General features: G+C 42.2%; 1 protein-coding gene across 2 annotated transcripts in view; it reads right to left on the bottom strand.

Annotated features, from left to right (window-relative positions):
• Positions 1 to 8,336: 8,336 nt before the first annotated feature.
• Positions 8,337 to 23,690, bottom strand: part of PRDX5 (peroxiredoxin 5) — a 39,344-nt gene continuing 23,990 nt past the window's right edge. The window contains exons 4-6 of one of the 2 annotated variants that reach the window (XM_082270738.1): positions 22,783 to 22,821; positions 17,990 to 18,054; positions 8,337 to 8,566 (exon numbers count right to left, since the gene is read on the bottom strand). In XM_082270738.1, the coding sequence (XP_082126864.1) occupies positions 8,461 to 8,566; positions 17,990 to 18,054; positions 22,783 to 22,821 (210 nt within the window). In that variant the 3' untranslated portion in view covers positions 8,337 to 8,460. The remainder of the gene's footprint in view (positions 8,567 to 17,989; positions 18,055 to 22,782; positions 22,822 to 23,690) is intronic. The other variant, XM_082270739.1, reaches the window with a different exon arrangement.

The raw sequence follows: 23,690 nt of genomic DNA on the forward strand, positions 1-23,690 counted from the left end.
TATTTATTTTTTGTATTTTAATTATCTACCATTGTTTTATGCACTCAGTCACTGTTATTTGGTTTTCATTTTTGATACCCAGAGTGTTGCACCTTATTTACACTGCAAAGCAGGAAAAAAGGTGCCCTGGGACTTTGAGTTGAGGTGAGCACAGAGGGACCAATAGATGTAGAAATACAAATAAATGTATTGAAAATGTAACAATCGTAATATATGACCACATGTACATACATGAATAAAATATACTTGCAAGTACAGTAAACACATTGCATAGTTGAACTGCAGCATCATAAAACTTGACGCGTATCGTGAGGAACATAGCTCACTTTTTCAGGAGTACATGTTCATCAACTGGTCTGAAAAGTACATAGAGTATCAATATCAATTGTAAAAATCTGTATCTGTATCATATTGTCTAACAAAGTAAAGAGACATATGAAGGACCCTATGCTGGGAATACATACTTGCAATGGAATGAAGCCAAATTGAATGAAATGGCACTATAATCCCGAGGCAGTGGTAAAGGCACAGACCGGAAGCTGGAGGCGTGGAGTGACAAACATCCCAATGGAGAACAGATGGTGGACAATAGAGACCGAGAGATAGTGAGAAATATCCTTGAATATCCGTGTGTACTGCTAAGACAAATGTGTGTAAGTATGTAAGTTTGAGTATGGCATCGCATAATAATGTAGCAAAGAAAAAAGTAATAGGAGTATTTTCAAGTGTGCATGCATTACTACATCACATGATGCAGATGACATAAATGGGAAGTATAATAGAAACACCAAAGATGTAGCAGAAACATGGATATAGGGGCAGGAAAAGAAAGAAGGCAGTAAAAGAAAAGAAAAAAGGGTAAGGAAAGGAAGAGAAGCAAAAAAGGGGGGAAGTGACCAAATGTGAGTGAAATCATAGTGCTCAAAAGTATAGCAACTGAAATGAAGTGGATAAGAACAGTGTGTGCAGGCTGAAGAGCCAAGGTAAAATCAAGTGATAAGTTGGGGTAAAAAGTGTCAAGAAAGGAGTACTAACCCCTTAGTGGTGTAGGATGTGAATAAGTAGGTGTTGTCCATTCATGTTGATTGAGTGGTCTGGGAAAGAAAAACCCAAAGATACTGTCCACCCATTTGTAGCCCATATGGGGCGCAATCAACAACACACCTGCACGCCATGTCAGGTGGCTCAAGGGAGGCGTGCCGGCGCCGCTGTGGTGTCCAGCGCCTCATGGGGGTGGGCGGCGCTGGTCACGCAGCCAACCATCAGCCACTCAAGATGGAAATGCTGCAGTGTGGACACCGTAGACGTCCGCTGGCGCGGGCGTCCCGTATTCCACTCAGGGGACATGGCGCTGATGTGCTGGTGGCCCGCCCTTAGGGGAAAGGAGGGGGACAGCAGGGGAGGAGGGAACTTCCCTGATAGCATATCGCAGCTCCCGGAATGTACCGTGGATCCCCACCAGGGGGAGTGCCAGCCACACAACCAGGCTGCAGACAATGTGGAATAAGTGGCGAATAGATAGGGGCGATACATATCATAATATAAAGTATAAGTGAGTATTACATGGGTAATGGATCTAATCAATAATAAGACCAGGATAGGAGCAGACCAAAGTGGGCAAGTGGGTGTCTTCCACCCGGATTCAGAATACAACAGGGATAAAAAGGTCCGGTACTATCAGTGAACACCTCCATCCCTAATAACAATGCAAAGCAGGAAAAAAAGGTGCCCTGGGACTTTACACACATTTGTCTCAGCAGTATACACGGATATTCAAGGACATTTCTCACTATCTCTCGGTCTCTACTGTCCCCCATCATCTGTTCCCCATTGGGATGTTTGGCACCCCACGCCTCAGGCTCCTGGACTGTGACTTTACCACCGCCTTGGGATTACAGTGGCACTTCATTCAATTTGGCTTCATTCCATTGCCAGCATAGGGTCCTTCAAATGTCTCTATACTTTGTTAGACAATATGTTACAAATACAGATTTTTACAATTGATATTGATACTCTATGTACTTTTCAGACCAGTTGATTAACATGTATTCCTAAAGAAGTGAGCTATGTTCCTCACAATACGCGTCGAGTTTTATGGATGCTGCAGTTCAACTATGCAATGTGTTTACTGTACTTGCAAGCAGATTTTATTCATGTATGTACATGCGGTCATATATTATGATTGTTACATTTTCAATAAATTTATTTGTATTACTACATCTATTGGCCCCTCTGTGCTCACCTCAACTCAAAGTCCCAGGGCACCTTTTTTCCTGCTTTGCATTGTTATTAGGGATGGAGGTGTTCACTGATAGTCCAGGACCTTTTTATCCCTGTTGTATTTAGAATCTGGGTGGAAGACCCCCACTTGCCCACTTTGGTCTACTACTATCCTGGCCTTATTATTGGTTAGATCCATTACCCATGTAATACTCACTTAAACTTTATATTATGATATATATGGCCATTGTCTATTTGCCACTTATTCCACATTGTCTGCAGCCTGGTTGTTTGGCTAGCACTCCCCCTGGTGGTGATCCACAGTACATTCCGGGAGCTGCGATATGCTATTAGGGGAGGTCTGTCTTCCCCAGCTGTCCCCCTCCTTTCCCCTAAGGGCAGGGCCACCTGCATATCGGCGCCATGTCCCCTGCGTGGAATACGTGACGCCCGCGGCCAGCAGACAGCTAGTGTCCACACTGCAGCATTTCCATCTTGAGTGGCTGATGGTTGGCTGCGTGCCCAGCACCAACCACCACAATGAGGCGCCGGACACCACGCCTCCCTTGAGCCACCTGACATGGCGTGCAGGTGTGGTGCTGATTGCGCCCGATATGGCCTACAAATGGGCAGACATCTTTGGGTTTTTCTTTCCCAGACCACTCAATCAACATGAATGGACAACACCTACTCATTCACATCCTACACCACTAAGGGGTTAGTACTCCTTTCTTGACACTTTTTTCCCCAACCTATCACTTGATTTCACCTTGGCTCTTCAGCCTGCACACTTTATTTCAGTTGCTACGCCTTTTGAGCACTATGATTTCACTCACATTTGGTCACTTCACTTCCCCCCTTTTTTGCTTCTCTTCCTTTGCTTATTTTCTTTCCCTTTTTTCTTTTCTTTTACTACCTTCTTTCTTTTCCTGCCCCTATATCTATGTTTCTGCTACACCTTTGGTGTTTCTAATATACTTCACATTTATGTCATCTGCATCATGTGATGTAGTAATGCATGCACACTTGAAAATACTCCTATTACTTTTTTCTTTGCTACATTATCATGTGATGCCATACTCAAACTTACATACTTACACACATTTGTCTCAGCAGTATACACAGATATTCAAGGCCATTTCTCACTATCTCTTGGTCTCTATTGTCCCCCATCTTTTCACCATTGGGATGTTTGTCACTCCACGCCTCCAGCTCCCGGACTGTGCCTTTACCAACGCCTCAGGATTACAGTGGCATTTCATTCAATTTGGCTTCATTCCATTTCAAGTATGTATTCCCAGCATAGGGTCCTTCATATGTCTCTATACTTTGTTAGACAATATGATACATATACAGTTTACAATTGATATTGATACTCTTATGTACTTTTCAGACCAGTTGATGAACATGTACTCCTGAAGAAGTGAGCTATGTTCCTCACGATACGCATCAAGTTTTATGATGCTGCAGTTCAACTATGCAATGTGTTTACTGTACTTGCAAGTATATTTTATTCATGTATGCACATGCGGTCATATATTACGATTGTTACATTTTCAATAAATTTATTTGTATTACTAAATCTATTGGCCCCTCTGTGCTCACCTCAACTCAAAGTCCCAGGGCACCTTTTTTCCTGCTTTGCATTGTTATTAGGGATGGAAGTGTTCACTGATCGTACCGGACCTTTTTATCCCTGTTCACCTTATTTACACAGCCACTCTATAACACCCATCCTTTTTGTGCAATTCTGTGTCACCAAGTCACTTTACTGGGCGTACACCCAGGTTACCCAGATCGTTGCACCTATAGGCACCAGACACTATATTATTGTCATAATTTTGGCCTCTTTTATTCTTATTCGTTGGATTTGCACTGTCTAGGTTCACACACATGGATTTATGTTCATCATACACAATCAATCAAGCATTTCATCAATCTCTACCAAACTCCCACTCCAGTGTATAGCTTTCCCTTACACTTCCTCCCAGGCAGCGCCATATTCCCTCACTCCTTACTTTAATTATACTCATAGATATAACCTTTGGAGGCTGCAGCCTTTTTTCCTGTTTCCATAGCGTGGAACCCTTTCTCTATAAATAAAAATATATGTTAAAATAATTGTAATTAAAGCTATTTATCCTCTCTATACGGAGTGATGCGGTAAAGTGCAAGTGAGAACACAAATCTTTCAAGTGCAGAAGCCCATAGGGCCTAAAAATTATTTATCGCTTATGAAGCAGTTGAGGTCAAAGTCCACGTTAAGACCTTGAGGCGAAAGAACTTTTGTTTCAAAGATCCAAAAGGATTCCCCTCTGCTCAATTGGTGAATATAATTTACCATCCCTCCTGTGCTTTTTTCAATTGTTTAATGCCCCAAAAACGCAGAGATTCAGGTTTCCCGTCATGAACCTCCCTAAAATGTCTCAACACGTTGTGCGAGACCGCCCTCTTCTTGATGTTCTTAATATGTTCTGCTACTCTCACATTCAAACTTTTCAATGTGCATTCTATAAAATTATATATACATATATATACACACACACACACACACACACACACACGAGTCCACAACCGCACTCCAACATATATACAAAACGACAGCAGTTGAGCAAGTGATCGAATCTTTGATCACATACTCACTGCCTGTGCTTTTGGCGATAAAGGTCTTCTTTTTTTTCTTATTATATTTGATCTGCCTACAGACCCCACATCTACCACAAGCATGAAATCCTGAAAGAAAATCAAATACAGTATTTTTCTTTAGAACCGGGGGAAGGGGGGGGGGGGGGGGGGGGAGGTCAATCACTCCTGGAGCAAGACGATCTTAGGCCCTCCTATATACAAACCTTGGTCGTTCAGGAAGGTGGGGTCCCAAAACCCTATCATGCTTTAAAATGTCCCAATGCTTCTTGACCATGTGTTCCACTTGTTTATTTTGAATATTAAAATCAATATTTAAGGATATGGACTTATTAGTATCACCTAGGAGTGCGTTCTTATCCATAGCTATTAATTCTCTTTGATGCACTAAAACCTTGTTCAGGTCATAGCCCTGATCTCTAAAACGATCAATGAGAACCTTGGACTGCGAGAGATAATCAGCCTGACTGGAGCAATTCCTTTGCATCTGAATCAGGTATAATGAATAACCAATTCCTGTGGGGACAGCTGTCTATGGATAGGTAGGAATTTCTATCCGCGGGCTTGAAGAAATTTTTTCCTGCAACCCCTGGTCACGCGTACGGAAGCCTTTTTGAAAGATACCAAACATATACAATGTCTACAATCCTTATGCTACACTGATGCATGCATTCTGGGCACAGCTGAGGTCAGTTCCCTATATACGATTATAGGGCATGGAGCAGCTTTAGAAGCTGTGAAATGGGCATTGCATGGTTCAGAGCTGAAAGAGGATTTCGGAATACCTGAATTTTTGTCTTTGTTTATTTTTGATATGCTGGAAATTTTTATTTGGAAATAAGGGGCTTGGCCATGGGAGCAAGATTCGCTCAGAGTGTAGCGAATTTATGGCCCAGTGGGAGAATGAGGTTGTCTTGAGGAATCCTCCTGTGGAACTCGTGTTACAAGTGGTTCATTGATGATCTGCTGATTGTTTGGAAGGGGGAAATGGATTCCTTCAAAGTATTTAGAGAGAAAAGGAGAAGGAATAATAGGGGTATTGAGCTTACTTGGACAGTGAGCACTGGTAGTGTTCAATTTCTTGATTTGGAGATTAAGGGTCAGGGGCAAATTCTTACTTGGAATTTCTTTTAAGCCCATGGATAGAAATTCCTACCTACCCATAGACAGCTGTAACCACAGGAATTGGTTATTCAATATCCCTACCACTGATTCGGATACGAAGGAATTGCTCCATTCAGGCTGATTATTTCTCACAGTCCAAGGTTCTCATTGATCATTTCAGAGATAAGGGCTATGACATGAACAAGGTTTTAGTGGAGCAAAGAGAAGTAATAGCTATGGATAGAAATGCACTCCTAGGTGATACTACTAAGCCCATATCCTCAAATATTGATTTTAAAATGATTTGTTATTTTAATATTCAATATAAAACAAGTGAAACTCGTCAAGAAGCATTGGGACATTTTAAAGCATGATAGGGTTTTGGGACCCCACCTCCCTGAACGACCAAGGTTTGTATATAGGAGGGCTCCAATTTTAAAAGATTGTCTTGCTCCAGGAGTGATTGACTCCCCAGTTCTGAAGAAAAATACTGTATTTTATTTTCTTTCAGCATTTCATGCTTGTGGTAGATATGGGGTCTGTAGGCAGACCAAATATAATAAGAAAAAAAAAAAAAGAAAAAAAAAAAAAAAAAAAAAAAAGACTTATGGCCAACAGCACAGGCAGTGAGTATGTGATCAAAGATTTGATCACTTGCTCAACTGCTGGAATTGTATATATTGGGAGTGCGGTTGTGGTCTCCAATATATAGGACGCACATCGAGAAGTTTTAATGTGAGAGTAGCAGAACATATTAAGAACATCAAGAAGGGGGCGGTCTTACACAACGTGTCGAGACATTTTAGGGAGGTTCATGACAGGAAACTTGAATCTCTGCGGTTTTTGGGCATTGAACAAAAAAAAAAAAAAAAAAAAAAAAAAAAAAAAAAAAAGGAGGGGCAGTAATTATATTCGCCAATTGAGCAGGAGGGAATCCTTTTGAATCTTTGAAACAAAAGTTCTTTCGCCTCGAGGTCTTACATGGACTGACCTCAACTGCTTCATAAGCGATAAATAATTTTTAGGCCCTATGGGCTTCTGCACTTGAAAGATTAGTGTCTCACTTGCACTTTATCCTCTCTATACGGAGGGATTGAGGGATGCGGTAAATAGGCTTAATTACGATTATTTTGACATGCATTAATATTTTTATTTATAATTTTTTATGCATTTTGGATATCTGTATGTATAGAAATAGTCGAGATTTATTTAAATATGAGGTATTTTATTAAATACTGCTAAGGTTTATGTCTTTTGGGGTTTTATAATATGGAATCCTGCATTTATTATGTAAGGTTTTAATAGAATATATCGTCATTATGGAGGGGTTTATATGTGATGTTCGATAGATATGCAATAGGAGTTTAACGCCGGAGCCCAAGTTGATATGAATGGTCTTATTATCTGGAGTGATGACTCTAGTGGATGCTGTAGTTTTCCTTCTAGGTGTCATCTAGTTAAGGAATGCAGCAAGTCTTGTTCCGGTGTCCCTGGCTCTAGTGAACGACAGGTGGGGTTATAAGACACTCAACCAATTAGAGTAAAATGCCGCGGGCTGGCTCGGCCTTAAATTGTGTTTTGCACATTCAGTCTCCACCCCTACCGAAGAAGTCAACACATAACGTGTATAGGGGGTGGAGCCTATGTGTCGGACGTCACATCCTCTCCAGATCATTTGTGGAACTGCGCAGTGTGTAAACATCCCTTGTAATAGAAAAAAGCATGACAGGACCTCTTTAATGTGAGATATGGGGAAAAAAAAAAAAAAATTTTCTCATGATGAAAAAAAAAAAAAAAAAAAAAAAAAAGGGCTCTTTAAATTTATTGCTAGGAAGCGATGTATGACATTGCTCTGGTCCTAAAAGGCCAGAGTGTCGAGTGAGGGCCATCTTGCCCTCACTCAACTTCCTGCTTGAGGGGACCAGCAGATCAGATCATTTCCCCTCTACTGACAGGTCGGGTAAGCGGGGAAAACCACCAGGAAGCAGCGGGAGGGGGAGCACCTCTCCCCCCGCCTATAAGGGTGATTCCGCCTCTGGGACCACCCTTATGCTAAAGCGGACACACTATAATATATATATATATATATATATATATATATATATATATATATATATATATATATATATATATATATATATATATATATATATATATATATATATATATATATATATATATATATATATATATATACATACATACATACACACACACATATATACACACACACACACACACAACACTTTTATAATTCGCAATGCAGTCTCTGTAAACACTGAAATGGCTACACCTACAACCTCAAGTCCGCTATAATCTGCTGAGTAAAAAGTAAATATGGGACAAATAAAACCGCTTTGCTCAGGATAAATATTTGATTTTGCCTTTAATATGCAATAATGGTAATTTATACAACCAGTCCTGATACTAACTTTTCTGCAGTGCTATATTTCTACAAACAGTGACATTATAATGTGTATGCAGATTTCCAGTTTAGAGTTGAGATAATATGCTTGCAGCCAGACTGCAGGTCAGACCGGTCCCATCTTCCTCCACATTAATGGCTTTCACCTTCCCACCTTCAACTATCAGAGAAAACCTGAAAAAAAAAAAAAAAAAAAAAAAAAAAAAAAAACTTGAATCAGCAAGACTAACCCCATTTTCTCATGGTCTGCCTTAAAGCAGGACTAGCAAGCATCAGATATTTTATGGTCCTCGTTGGTCCTGCATAGTGCACGGTGATGACAGCCTATCCACATTTCAGGGCAGAAGAGAATAGGACAACCTGCCATAGGACTATGGATTAGCCGTTCCTCTCCATTAGATCCCCGCTAGACAAAAATGAATAATAAATCCTGAATATGCTGGGAGGAGACATTTCATTTTACATTTTGTAAGCCAGCCTGGAGTTCAGCTTTGAAATATGCGCATCCTAGGTTTAACCACTTAAATAAGGACCAGAATGTTTTACACCCTTAATGACCAGGCCATTTTTTGCAATACAGCGCTGCGTTACTTTAACTGACAACTGCACGGTCAGGCAAGGTTGTACTCATAAAATTGATGTCCTCTTTTCCCACAAATAGAGCTCTCTTTTGGTGGTATTTGATCACCTCTGATTTTTATTTTTAATAAACAAAAAAAATAAATATTTTTTACTTCCTGCTATAAAACATGCCCAATAATACATTTTAAAATCAATTATTTTCATCATCATTTTAGGCCAATATGTATTTGGGAACATTTTTTTTTTTTTTACAAAACACCCCAATAAGTGTATATTGATTGGTTTGCGCAAAACTAGGGGAAAGATTTATCATTATTTATTAATGTTTTTTTTACTAGTAATGGAGGCGATCAGCGATTTTTAGCAGGACTGCAACATTGCGGCGGACAGTGCTAAAAATATGCACGGTTGCAGTACTGACACTGATCGCCCCTGGTGTTAACCTCTTCCCTACCAAATGGTTAACTGTGTCCCTAGGGGGTTTTTTCTAGCTGTGTTGGGGATGGACGTACTGGATGAACACAGAACTGTGTTCCTAAAAAGGTCGAACACCGAATCTGTTTTCATCACTGACAGGACAGCAATTCTGTCTCCATGGGGAGCAATCGCAGGTGCCTGGCAGACATCACGTCTGCCAGACGCGCCAATTGGTCCCCCCTGTGGCCAATCAGCGTGTGCCCCCCCCCCCACTAGCTGTCTCACGAAGCAACGTACAGGTACGTCATTTTGGGGGACAGAGCCGACCTACCGCAGTAAAAAGTATGGCGGCTGGTTGGCAAATGGTTAGGTGAGACATTTACAGGTATTCTCTTTAGATAAAGATCACTGCACTTCACCTTTCCTTGTGGGATAGGTACAATATTACAACAATCACAGCGAGTGGTCACTAAACCCTAGTACACACTATCAGTTTGTTTTTTTTTTTTCCATTCAACCCGAAAAAAAACAAAAAAAAAAAAACTGACAGCACAGGTCAGAGCTGCTGTACCAACTATCCAATGTTAGTACAGCGATCTTCCCTAGCGGTTGTGTTCTGAAAGGGGGATGTCACTGGTCAGTGCTCTCAGCCATTGGCTTGTCTGTGGAACCAGAAGCGCCAGCTTTGGTCTTGCCATTCCAGGGTCTTTTGAAGCCTCTCTCAAAGTTATGGGTGGATCTCGAGCCCTTCGCTTGCCAGCTGGATGAAAGGGCCACTTGTGAGCTGAAAAGGGACCCCGCTTACAACAAGGTTCCTTGCCTTTAGCAGCCTGCGAAAGTACCATACTCTTACCTACCGTTAGACCCTTAATGATCTCTTCCATAAACATACTGTAACCCTTGGATCAACTGATCCGCCAGCTCAGAAGGGTGTTGACTCCCCTCCAGATCCTGGCACAAATCTTAGCCCATTCCGTTAAGGTCTAGGTGATAGCAAACACTGGTCCTAAAATGGAATCGGCCACGGTGAAGAGGTACCAGACCAGAGCCTCAGCTCTTTTGTCCACGGGGTCCTTAAGACGGGAAATCTTCCACTGGCAAAAGTGTGGCCTTATTTAGCCTGGAAACCTGAGAGTCCGACAGTGGAACCGTTAGTTACTTTAGAAGAGACTCTACAAAAGGGATATCTTCTAGCAAAACGCTTTAGGTATACCAACCATACATTTTGGGGAACCCCACTGACTAGTGACAATCTTGTCAAAATAGGCAGGAAAGGGAAACACCTTGTTCACCTTGGAAGATTTGCGGGTGCCAAATTGCACCAGCGTAGCCGACTATGCAGCAGCTGTGTCCTCCAACTTCAAAGTTTCCCGCACTGATACAATCAGGGCCTCCACCAGCGCTTATTCATGCGTGGCTGCAGAGGAGGAGGACTCATCCTCACTATTAGAGCACTGTGGGCGTAGACGCAGACCCAGTGGGCTGACTCATCTACGGCGGCCAAATCCACCTCAGACTGAGGTAGCAGAGGATACAGGTGAAGGCGGGGGGCGCTTCTTGCTAGGTCTCCTTTGCAGAGATATATCTACTTTGGCTACTAGGGACTGCAGGGCTGCCATCATGGCCGCCAGGGCAGACTGAGACCGCAGCTTCCAGGAGTGGATTGGGTGGTGAAACGTGCTCCATAACCATAAAGGGTTAAAACGGAACCACGCTGTCTCAGCAACTTTTTTTTTTTTAAATAAAAAAAAAAAAAAAAAAAAAAAAAAAGAGGCCCCTCCCCCTGTGCACCGCTGGGGCACCACAACAATCAGCGCGCCCTCTGAGCTATATACAGCAGAGGAAGGAATATATACCCCCAGAGATTCCCCACCCTATCTGGAGAGCGCCAAAACTGGTTTGCCCTATTGCAGGAAGAGGAAACGCTGACCTAACACTAGAGGCCCCCCACAGCCTCAGCACTGCATCCGACTACAAAAAAATGGCCACCAATGAAACTCTATGGGGAAACCAAAAACATGGCCGATGGACCACACCAACATGGCCGCTGAAGCCGGGAATACAGAGACCACCATCTTGGAATGGGGGTGCTGCGGCACGCTGCGACTTTGGTCGTGACTATTATTGTGATCAGGGCTATGTGCCCTCGTGAGGAGTTTCACTTGCCGGTAAGCCCCCGTCCAGTGGAACTATGTCACGGCCAACCTAGCGTGGAGCTAATAGTTGGGTCGCGCTAGCAGGCCAGACTGGGAAGACCATAAAAATCTAGGATATCCAGTGCGTTGCCCAGTCCGGCTGTTGATTGTAGTTCACACAGGAACAAAAACAGAAGAAAAAAAAAAAAAAAAATTAAAAATTCCATTTAAATAGGAAATAATGCCAGGACCACAGATCCAAGCAGAAAAAGGTTTCCGCCTAGTCCTACTCCTAGAGAGCAAGAGCATAAGCCCAATGGTCTGAAGAATTGAAGCTGTCCCGCCAGTGAACGGAAGAGAAACAAAAAGTTTTACATTTCTTTTAGTAGATATGGTACAGTTTTACCAATTAAGAATTTTATAGCTCATAGTACAGTATTGGCAAGATCTGTGCAACTTTTCTGGCAATGAGGAATTCCTACTCTCACTTGATTTTTGATTTTGTATGGAGAAACAGGATGAGGAGTTGCTGCCAGAATACTCAAAACTCCCAAGTGGAAAAGGTCAGAATAAGGAAAAGGAGCATCAAGCAAGATAACTTCACTGGACTTTCAGTGATTGGCTATACACATAGGCCCCAAAAATTGGCTATAAAAACGTAATATTCCCCTAGGCTACCAGAAATGAGTGGTGCATATATTCAGGTTTGAGTCTGCTACTGTGGATTGACTGTATTTTTACCCATCTAGGCTATGGTTTCTCTATTAGGCCACTGACTACTACTTCTATAAATACAGGGCTGTTGTGTGGTCTACTAATTTGTCCTACTATCTAGCCTCTACAGTCTTTAGATTATGGTTATTGAGGACAATGCCATGTGCTACAGGAAAATGGTAACCAACATTCATTCCATTTTGGAACTTGAGACCAAGCGGTCACTGGCAGTGCTGGTGTCACGCTAAGGATCAAGAATCACTAATGGGTTTCTGATCAGCTATTCACTATAAAGGGTTCTTTCACACTGGCCTTCCAACCTGGCGGGCTCTGTTTTGCTCAGCAGGGGATCGATCAGAGCCCCACTCTCCTCTACGGGATATCAGATGAAAACAGACCGCCTGTCCGTTTTCATCCGATCCTCCAGATATCTGAATTTCATGGACCGGATCGGATAGCAGCGGGTGTCAGCAGACATGTCACCGCCAACATCCACTGCTCCATAGGGATGCATGGAGCATCCAATCAGGTCAGGTCAGGTCAGGATCTGATAGGAAAGCCCGTGTGAAAAAGGCCCAACAGTCAGTGATCACACATGCCCTTTCACATGGGGCAATTTCCGTTCCGATCAGCAGGGAATCAGCTCACAGATCCCTTGCTAATCAAAGCAGAGTGGGTGGATGACACATCTGTCTCCGCTCAGTTTCCTGCGAGCGGACACAAACAGAGCCTGTGAGTAAAGACTCTGCTATCCACTTAACTCGACTACCCTCTGATCTGTTAATTAGATTGGCGTCTCCCGAATCCAGACAATCTTTAACGTGTTGAGAGGGCCGCTTTAGATGAACTAAAGACAGATGAGGGAATAGTTATTAAAAGAAGCGATAAAGGGGGAAATGTTGTGCTCCTGTCTGAGACTAGCTACAAGGCGGAAATTTCTCGGCTACTCTCAAGACAGCAGTACATATAAAAAAAAAAACTTGATTGTAACCCCTTTCTGCATCTCGCAGCTGAGATACACAAACTGTCCCTGGCATGGAGGCCAACTTGATCACTAAAGAAAAAAAAAAAAATTACCTGGAGACATATGACTTTAGTCTACCCACTTTCTATATCCTCCCTAAATTACACAAGGATTTCTTTAATCCCCCGGGCCGTCCGATTGTGTCGGCAGTAGGAGGACCACTGGAGAAACTGGGTAGATACCTTAATTCTTTCATCAAGGATTTGGTGATCGACTTGCCCTCCTATGTCAGGGACACAGGTGATGTTCTCCATAAAATCAGTGACTTGGAGGTCCCAGATGGCTCAATCCTCGTCGGCATCGATGTAGAATCGTTGTACACATCAATACCAAATGAATGGGGGATACTGGCCGTTCATCATTTTCTGGAACAGAAATACCCCCAATTTGGAGCACAAAATGAGTTCCTTATTGAAATCCTTGAATTTGCCCTAGCAATATTTTCCAATTCCTTGGAAATAATTGCCAACAGATACGTGGCACTGCAATGGGTGCCCCATGGGCCCCCTCCTGTGCGTGTCTCCATTTAGGGCTTTGGAAAGAAGAGACCGTCTTAGCATGGCTGAGGTACATCAAGGAAGCATAAACATGGCTGAGGTACATTGACGACATACTGGTACTCTGGACAGGATCTATGTGTGATCTAGATAAATTTATCTCAGAACTCAATATAAATTCCAGAATTATTCGACTCACCTACACGGCAGATACTTCCCAAATCTCATTCTTGGATCTCAGTATTAGAATTGATCAGGGACGTTTGTCCACCTCCACGTTTAGAAAGGAGACTGCGACTAACACCCTCCTACGGGCCGATGGCTACCACCCTGAGCCCCTTAAATGTGGTATTCCTATTGGGCAGTTCATCCGGGTCAAGAGGAATTGCTCTGACCCCAAAGAATACCAACAGGAAGCAGCCAAGCTATACACGAGATTCAGGGAGAGGGGATATTCCCATAGAGTACTTAGGCGGGCTAAGAGATTAGCAGGTAAACGTACTAGTCAGGAGATTCTTAGCCCTAAATACATCTAAAGCCGTATCTACAAATTTTCCCAGATTGATCACCAAATTCGGGGGCCAATGGCAGGATGTCAAGAACATTCTGGAGAATCACTGGCATATCCTGCTGAGGGCCAATAAGATAGGCGATATCGTTGGGCCCCGACCACTTATGGTGGCTAAAAGAGCTAATAACCTGAGTGACCATTTGGTTCACTCAGAGTTTAAAAAGAAAGCCAGACATACCTGGCTTGCGGACCTTGCCCCACTCAAAGGGATGTTCCCGTGCAGCCATTGTGGCATCTGTAGATTTGTCGAGAAAACTAACACCTTTACTAATGCAGACGGATCTAAAGTTTACTCCATCCAACGATTTATAAACTGTGGGACGTCAAGAGTTCTTTACTCTATTGAATGTCCCTGTAAGAAGCTCTATGTGGGCAAAACAAAGAGGCCGCTCTGAATTAGAATAGGCGAGCATTTGAAGAGCATACGCCTCAAGGAAGAAACACCCCTAGCGCTCCACTTTCAGGAGAAACATGACAACAATATAAAGGGTTTAAAGGTAAAGGGCTTTTTTTGCCCTCCACCTTCCACCTAGACGTGGTGACTTGGATAGAGTTCTTCTACAGAGGGAAAAGGCATGGATATTTAGACTTGGTACTTTGGTCCCAATGGGCCGCAATACTGAATTAAGTCTGCGGGTCTTCTTGGAACAATAACGATTTACCCCTACCGCGCTATGTCCTTTTCCTCTATACATAATGACAACTTAAACAATCTTGGTGTACACTAACTGAATACACTCAAAATGTAGGTGTATGAACTATAGATATACTTATAGGCCTTATGTTGTTTGAGAGGAATTTGTTTATTTCCTTATGTTGGCTCAGTCCTTTGATCCTACTGAGCCCTATCCCATACGTAGCCTATGGGCCTTCATGTAACACTAATGTTGTGATGTAATCCCATTAGACTAATCTCCTAGATAGCGGGGTGTTCTTTATCAATTATACATATCAGAGATATTATACATATCTGAGATATTGATCTAACAGTCTTTTGAGAGATGGGGCTGTCCCTTAGATTTCGGGATGTACCATGTCAGCAACTGGAGGTAGATGTCTTTGAATTAATAATGACCAGGTATTACCAATTATTACAATGAGATCTATATAGCAATTTGAACCAAGGTCAACTACCCCCTGCCATATACACCAATATCTATGCCCTGGCAAGTGATACCGTAATATCTTCTACATCATTCCTCATTGAGGTTTTGTGTTCCTTCTAGAGCATCTGTTACTTCTGGATTTTCCTCTGTATGTACCCTCATGGGATATATACATGTGGGTATTTCCGCTGCGGTCTGGGCTTTGATTTAATATAAGGAGTAAAAGATACATTATAAGTTTGTAGGTCTTTCATATAGGTTCACCTTAAAACCCTACTGGATATTTATGCTCTATTGACTAGAGTTTTAGACCCCGATTACCCTGATGGTCAAATGGGTCCTTGCTCCCCACCCTTAGTCCGTTAATATAATATGTTAATCATTATCATAATAATATATTATTTTACATAGTAGAGTGTGCCATGTTATGTTTGTACATGTAATCTTGCCCTCTGGCTACCTCTATGCCCATTTCCCCATATCCTCTGCTCCCTTTTTCCCGCTACATACAAGTCTTCCCAACCTCCGGGGTACATACTTATGTTTATCCTTATAGATTGTGTGCAGATGGTTAGAGAATGTTTTCACTGTAGAGCCTCCCGTTGTCAACTAGAGGTCCCCTTCCCGTGATTGCACGCCTGCCAGAAGCTGTCGATTTTATGGCCAATGAGTGTCCAGCCTCTGGTATATATGAATTGACGTGCACCATGTAGTTTACGTCCTGAAGAAGCGTGCTGCATCATGCGAAACGCGTTGAAGTCACACGCAGCAATACCTCACGGTCTTGGCTCTGCCCACCACCCCGACTTCCACGCCACCGCTATTATCCCTGATCGGGACCGCTGAAGTCCTACGGATGTCTCCACTCCACTGTAATCAACGGCACTCTCCCGCTCTTCTGGTGGGCACCTCAGCACCTCAACATTTTTAACCGGATGACCGGACATCACATACCCAGACTGCCTGGAAATTCATCAATGCCTTCCATCTGAAATGCGAGTCCTGGATTTAAAGCGCTTAACTGCCTTCGGCTAACTTATCTGCTTGCTGACACCAACTGCAGCCCTATACTTTGTCTGCTGGAAGTGTGAAGCCTCCTCTCTAGCACTCACCTGGGAACGGAGGGACTTCCTATACCGCCTATAATATACCAGCCAACCTGCATTTTCCTCAATGAACTCAGGAGGACCCTGGTCATGGCTCCCACCTAAAGGTGGATCAGTACCTCCCAATCACTTGACCCAAGAGATTAGTAGAGCATCACATGCTGCTTGTACTCACACTGGTATGTCTGCTATATGTTATGCTGCTTGAACAGTGTTGGTTTGTCCGCTATGTGTTATGCTGCTGAAATCCTGCCAGTTTGTCTGCTACATGTTATGCTGCTGAAAATTTCCCACATTGCCATTACTCCCGGTTTTCTTGATTACTACAAGGTGTCTATCCAGAAATTTCTCATTACAAACAAGTGCTCCAAACCAGAATGTGAAGCTGTGGAGAAATAAAAATAAAGCCCTCCGTTTTGGATTTGGTGGGTGGAACACTGGTTCCTCTCAATCCGTGACATTTAGCCCGATCCCCCTGCCCCCCCCCTCTCCCCTCCCCTCTGTAAAGTCATCATGAAGTTTGCCTCCCCTCTCCTGGATGAACTTTACATAGTTTAACTGGCACCAATATCATTAATGGCTTGTTCTTTTTGTAAAGCTCTTTATCCTTACTCCTGACCGGGTCACTATCAAGTTCACCCTTTATCTGTGGATCTGAAGGGGGAAGGTGTCCTTTTTGAGGTTCTGGATTATCTGGATGGCCCAGTGTGGTCTGGGTGGAGCCTCAGTGGGGTATTTGTGTCATCTTAGAGGCAGACCTCTTGTGGTTTTATCCAATGTCCAATAGCTTTTTGTATTGTGCATCTTGTTATTTTTTTGCCTTTGTGTACTTTATTGAAACCGATAAAACTGCAATTTTATTCACCATATACCTTTGTTTGAGCCTTCTATGCCACTTTTTTTCCATTTTGTTACATGTTCCTAGTAGCTTGGCTCACCGGCCATATGCCGTTAGGTACCTGGATGGTTAAATGTCTATTTAGTGTCAAATCCTCACGCCCTAGGATTTTCAGGGCGTTAGTGATCCTGCTGCTGTGGTCCTCCTCCCATCATCTTTTTATACCCTCTGATCTGATCCGCCTAAATGGGAGAGGACAGATTCCCTTCCATTTTTTTTTTAGTGGACTGGATCTGGCCCAGAGGTAGGTGGGTGTAGATCAATTTACACCTGCCTGTCCATAGGAATGCATAGACCTTCCGATCAAGTCCGCCTGAAAAACTGACAGGTGGACCTGATCAGATCACCCATGTGAAAGGGGCCTAAAAGTTAAAGTCAGACAGTTAAGAAAAAAAAAATGCACAACTGCATTTTGGGGTACTATAAAAAGGCACAGATGTGAATTAGTAAGTTGTGGTGTAATGCATAAAAAAAACTAATAAAAATGTAATGGCAACTAGTTTTGAACAAGGCAAAGAAAGGTCTGCATCAGACGACAAGGGCTCACCTCTTGCACCTTTGGTTCCCAAAGAGATCGAGCAGCTCTGGTTTGTCCAAACCTAATCCAGCAGCCTGAAAAAGAAAAATATATAGTTAGACAACACAAAGCTAAACCTGATAAAACCTGATGAAAGCTGGCCATACCCTAGTAAAAATGTGTTCAAACTTCATTGTAGGAATGTTGAGTTACTGGTTGTTACGATGCCCGTGGATGCTTGCTAACGAGGATTAGGAAGAGGTGACATTTAGCAGTGGCAATACCACCCCCAAATGTTTTGCTTTACACTGAAACTGAGGTTCATTCAACTGGACACCCATTCATTTAGCCGTTCAAAAAAGATTCTGCATAGACTGTACACAGTGTAGAGGTCTCCCTCATGGTATTTCCCTGCTGGTTTATTGGTTCTTAGTCTATAGTGTTGGGCTATTTTCTGCATTTGTGAATGTTAAATTTTCATGGTTGAATGTTCCTATAGTTTTTTTTTTCCCCTAACAGAGAACTGAATGTTAGTTAAGGTTATATTCGCCCAGAAAAAAAAAAAAAAAACGCAACAAGGAACCCATTACACACATAGGTATTATTGGCTACGCATGCCTAAATGTCGAGACAGTCGCAATGTGAACATTTTATGAACAGAACCAAGAAGATAACTTTAGAGTCGTTTTAAACAGGGCGATTCAAGTCACTTTAAAGAGGACAAATCCTAGAATAAAATTTATATTTTTTAACCACTAATAAAATGTAGGGGGGAAAAAAAAAAAATTAGGTACCATTTTTATGGATAGCATAAAAATGAAGGAAAAAAACAATCACCAAAGAAAGGCCTTATTTCTCTTATTCCAAGGTATTGCCAAATAAACCAGCCCATAGCAGAAATGTATTTGCTCTAGTTCATAGGGGGTATACAGGTGTGAAAGTAGTGGAATATAAAAGTAATTTTAGATTACCTGGCCCAAAAAAAAAAAAAAAAATAAATTATAAATTACATTTTATAAAAGAAAATAAACGACTATAGCTTCCCTTTAAATCATGGTGCTGTATTGCCTTGTAATGCATTAGCCTGTTTAACCACTTGCCTACTGGCCATTTTTACCCCCTTCTTGCCCAGGCCATTTTTCAGCTTTTAGCACCGTTGCACTTTGGACAACAATTGTGCTGTCATGAAACACTGTACCCAAACTTTTTTTCCAAACAAATAGAACTTTCTTTTGTTGGTATTTATTCACCACCTGTTTTTTTTAATTTTTGCTAAATAAAACCAAGACCGAAAATTTGGGGGGGGGGATTTATTTTATAGTTTGTTATAAAATTCTGCAAACAGATAATTTTTCTCCTTCACTGATGGGCGTTGATAGGCTGCACTGATAGTCCGTGTACATGTCCCTTTTACACACAGGCCGGTTATCTGCTCTCTTCTCCTCATGCTGTCATAATGAGGAGAGGAGTGACGATAATCGTCTTCTGTTAACATCCCCGATCAGCTGTGATTGGACACAGCTGATCACGTGCTAAAGAGCCCATCACAAAGTGCGCAGCCTGTGCCCCGAAGCAGAACGCCGTCATATGATGGCATCCCAGGACTAGCTGGCTGTGCTGTAGCCGTCATTCAGTTATAATGCAAGTGGTTAAAAAAAAAAAATTATTTATATATATATATATACATATACATATACATATACACATATATATATATATATATATATATATATATATATATATATATATATATATATATATATATATATATATATATATATATATATATATATATATATATATATATATATATATATATATATATATATATACACACACATACATACATACATACATACACAATATTGCCTGCCATGTGTGGTTTGTGGAAAATCCCTGCAATTTTGTTTTGTACCCTGAATGAACACAGCACTGTCACAGCGCATGCAGGGAATTACCAGAACTGTACAAGACCTTCAATAAAAAGCTCAGAAACAGAGTACTAAGTATAACACAACTTTTGCATTACCTTCTTAGAGCTTTTTATAAATGTTACCCACTACATACTATGAATGTGAAAATAAAAATGTCCCCATTTAAAGCAAAACTAAACAGTATTTGAGCATCACAAACATGGTCATCTTGAGTAAGGACATACAATTCATTTAGCATTTACCAGGCAGTGATGTAGCCGTACGTCGTGGTGAACTTTCTGGTTTAGAGGTGCCCGTGTGTGCCCCCTATTTATCTGAGTTCATCTAAGTTTGTCAGCAGGTTACAGCCAATGATTTTGGCTGTTGCCATTCACAGCACAGAGATCTGTGTGTTTGTAAACAACAGATTCTGGCAGGATTTTGTCCCTGCTTTTTTTTTTTTACCATTCAGAAATTAAAGCAAAGAGACTCCAGCAAGATCTGCAAGTAAAAGCAGCATACACACACTTGTTAGGGCCCTTTCACATGAGCTTTACGATCCGATCCGTCTGTCAGTTTTTCAGGCGGACCTGATCGCATGCTCTATGCATCCCTATGGAGCGGCGGATGTCAGCGGTGACATCTCCACTGACACCCGCCGCTATTGGATCCTGTATGTGAAATCCAGATGGATGGAAACCCCATTTTCCATCCGTCTAGAGGGTCGGATGAAAACAGACAGACGGCCTCTTTTAATCCGGTCTCCCATAGAGGAGAGCGGGGATCTGACAGGTCCATCTCAGCACAGTAAGCAGAGACGGACCTGTCATCCACCTGCTCAGCGGGGATCTGCAGATCGATCCTTGCTGAGAAAACAGTCTGCCAGGCCTGGGTGAAAGGACCCTTAGGCACAGAGTTAACCCCTTGACTGCCCTCCTAATCACTCCTGTTACCCAGCCAGTGTCATTATACAGTATAATCACTGATAAATGTCAGTTAGTGTCCCTCCCAGCCTGTCATTTAGCGCCAGATTGCCCACTACACTATCACCACCATTACTAGTATAGTGTCTGTACAGATAAGTAGCAGAACTATACTAGTGTCCCAAAAAAAAAAAAAAAAAAAAAAAAAAAAAAAATCCCTAGTGGTGAATCCTACCAAAAGAAAGCTCTATTTGTGCGATATAAAATTTAGGGGTATAGTGCTGCATGACTGAGCAATAGCCAGTTAAAGGGTAAAGCTCACCTTTCATAACAGGTTACACCCATTTTCAGGGTGTAACCTGTTATGAATGCACCTGCACCTCCCGCTCTCCTGCTAGACAGTTAGCGCGCGCCCCCCCCCCCCCGCTAGCTGTCAAAATAAAAAAAAAATAATAAGTGCCACGTCACTCATTCACAGCACTCTGAATGGAGAGCTACAAGGTTTCTCAGCCTTTGTGGATGTTGGCTTGTAGGTTTACAATGAACTACCATGGCACTGTGTGTTCTGTGGCAGTTCATGCATTCTTCCTTGTCGGCATGTATCGGCTTATGAGGCACATGCAAGCCAATACACTGGCAGATCTGAAGGAGACTTGCATAGTACCAGCGATCTGCTAATTGCTGGTGCAATGCCTTACAGGCTCCTCCAACAAAATAATAAATGCATATTTTGTTACCTGGGGAAAAAAAAAAAAAAAAAATGTGCATTTATAATTTTTGGTGAAACGGTGAACTTCTCCTTTAACGTGGCAAAGTGCTTAATAGCAAATAAAGTGCCAGGGTCATTAAGGGGGTTAAAGTGATAGTAAAGTTTATTTTTTTTTTCTTCTATTAAAATAACAAACATATTATACTTGCCTCCTCTGCACAGTGGTTTTGGATAGGACAGCCTGGATCCTCTTCTAGGGTCCCTGGCTAGAGCTCCTGGCCCCTCCATCTAGTTGCGTGCCCCCACAACAAGCAGCTTGCTATGGGGGCACCCAAGCCAAGCTGCAGCTCAGCTTATCCATTCAGACACAGAGCATGCCTCTCTCTCTACTGATTGGTTAACTAAGTTTGACTGAAAGCAGTGGGAGCCAATGGCACTGCTGCTGTGTCTCAGCCAATCAGGAGAGAAAGTCCTGGACTGCTGAGGCATTTGTGGACATCGCTGGATAGAGAGGTGGCTCTGGTAGGTATTAGGGGGGCGGCTGCACACAAGGTTTTTCATCTTAATGTATGAAGATGGGGGAAAAAAAAAACAAAAAAAACTTGGACTTACAACCCCTTTAAACAAGGAGAAAGAAAGAAAAAGAAAGAAAAAGAAAAGGCTTAAAGTGATTGTAAACAATCACCTTGTAAAAAACAACCCATTTAGTTTAAAACAAAACTAAAATCCATACAAACGTATCTTTTTTTTTTTCATAAGGAATTACATTCTTAGCTGCAGAAGAGCTGAGCGAGAAGAAGCAGAAGTACACAGAGCTTCCCAGTGAAACCCTGTGCAATGGGGATGTGTCAGGATAGGTCTGGTCATTGAGAACAGGCTGAGTTTACAGCACAGCTAGAGAACTGGCATGTTCCGCTTAGTGTGGTCAGTTTTGAAAAGGAAAGCCATAGGACTGTCAGATTTCACACAAGGGAAGCAATACAAGGAATAGGATAAGTTTTCATACATAGTACAGCAGGCTTATATCGGGAATATGAAATGCTGGGGTAACAAACACTTGAAAACAAGTAACCATAATATACCTTTCTATCCATTTACTAAGGCTGTAGGGCTGGCAGCATAAAGGATCAATAGAGTTAGTTCCACTTCAAGCACTAATATTAAAATGAAAATCTTATACAAAGCAAACGAAGTTACATTATAAACTCTTCGGTTAGCTTTCAAATGGTAAAGATACAGTCTGTTATGATTACTACTGCTAGGATACACAGCAATTACCTTGACAAAGTTCCCAGTGGGATCAGCCAACATCCGAACCTACAGGAACAGAACACAAAGAAATGAATACCTTGTTATGCATCTACTTCTAAAATCTTTTAAACATTTTTGGCCAAGGCTTTCAGCTTTTCAATTAAAGCAAAACAAACCCGCTGCAAGCACATAGGTGGTGTCTGCACATACCTGTAGCACCCTCTAATACCCTGCTGTTAGGGCAGAATCCCTGACAGTGATTAACCTTGCCCACTCCATCCTGCCCATGAACATTGCATGGGCTAATAATAATGTGGGGGAGGTTGCAGCTAGAAGCCTTTACACACCATAAAAGTGTTGGAGCTTTACCTGTCAGAAGGGCCCAGGATTCAGCCATAAAGAAAAAAAAAAAGGTATTGGAGGCTGTATTTTACAATTCTAGTTGTCTGTGGCAGGGTTTTTTTTTTTTCCAGAGTTCCTTTAAAAAATGTCAGAGCCTGAGCAACGTGGCCCAGTTATCACACGCCCTGCATATAGCACCATTAGGCCCCTTTCACACTTGTGCAACTAGTCCTGCGACTCGGGGCTGCAAAGTCGCATGACAAAATTGTACTCCATGATTTCCAATGAGTACCATTCATATCTGTTCCAACTTCAAGGTTGCAGCAACTTCAAAGCAGTCCCTGCACTACTTTGGTCTGACTTTGTTGCGACTTGAGGTCCATAGACCTCAAGACTACACAGGCATTGCTTCAAATCCCATGACTTTCAGGTCGTAGAAGTGTTAAAAAAGGCCCTAAAGCAACTCACTGCGTCACAAATATGTAGCAAAGTACCACCTGCAAAATAGGAGGCTTCATTCTCTGATGTCCCACCACCTGTTCTTCGATTGGTGCTTTTGCACAACCTCTTCAATTCTGTTACATGTCCCCCAT

Source organism: Pelophylax lessonae (genome assembly GCF_965119305.1).
Source record: "Pelophylax lessonae genome assembly, chromosome: 10".
In the NCBI taxonomy this organism is placed as follows: Eukaryota; Metazoa; Chordata; class Amphibia; order Anura; family Ranidae; genus Pelophylax; species Pelophylax lessonae.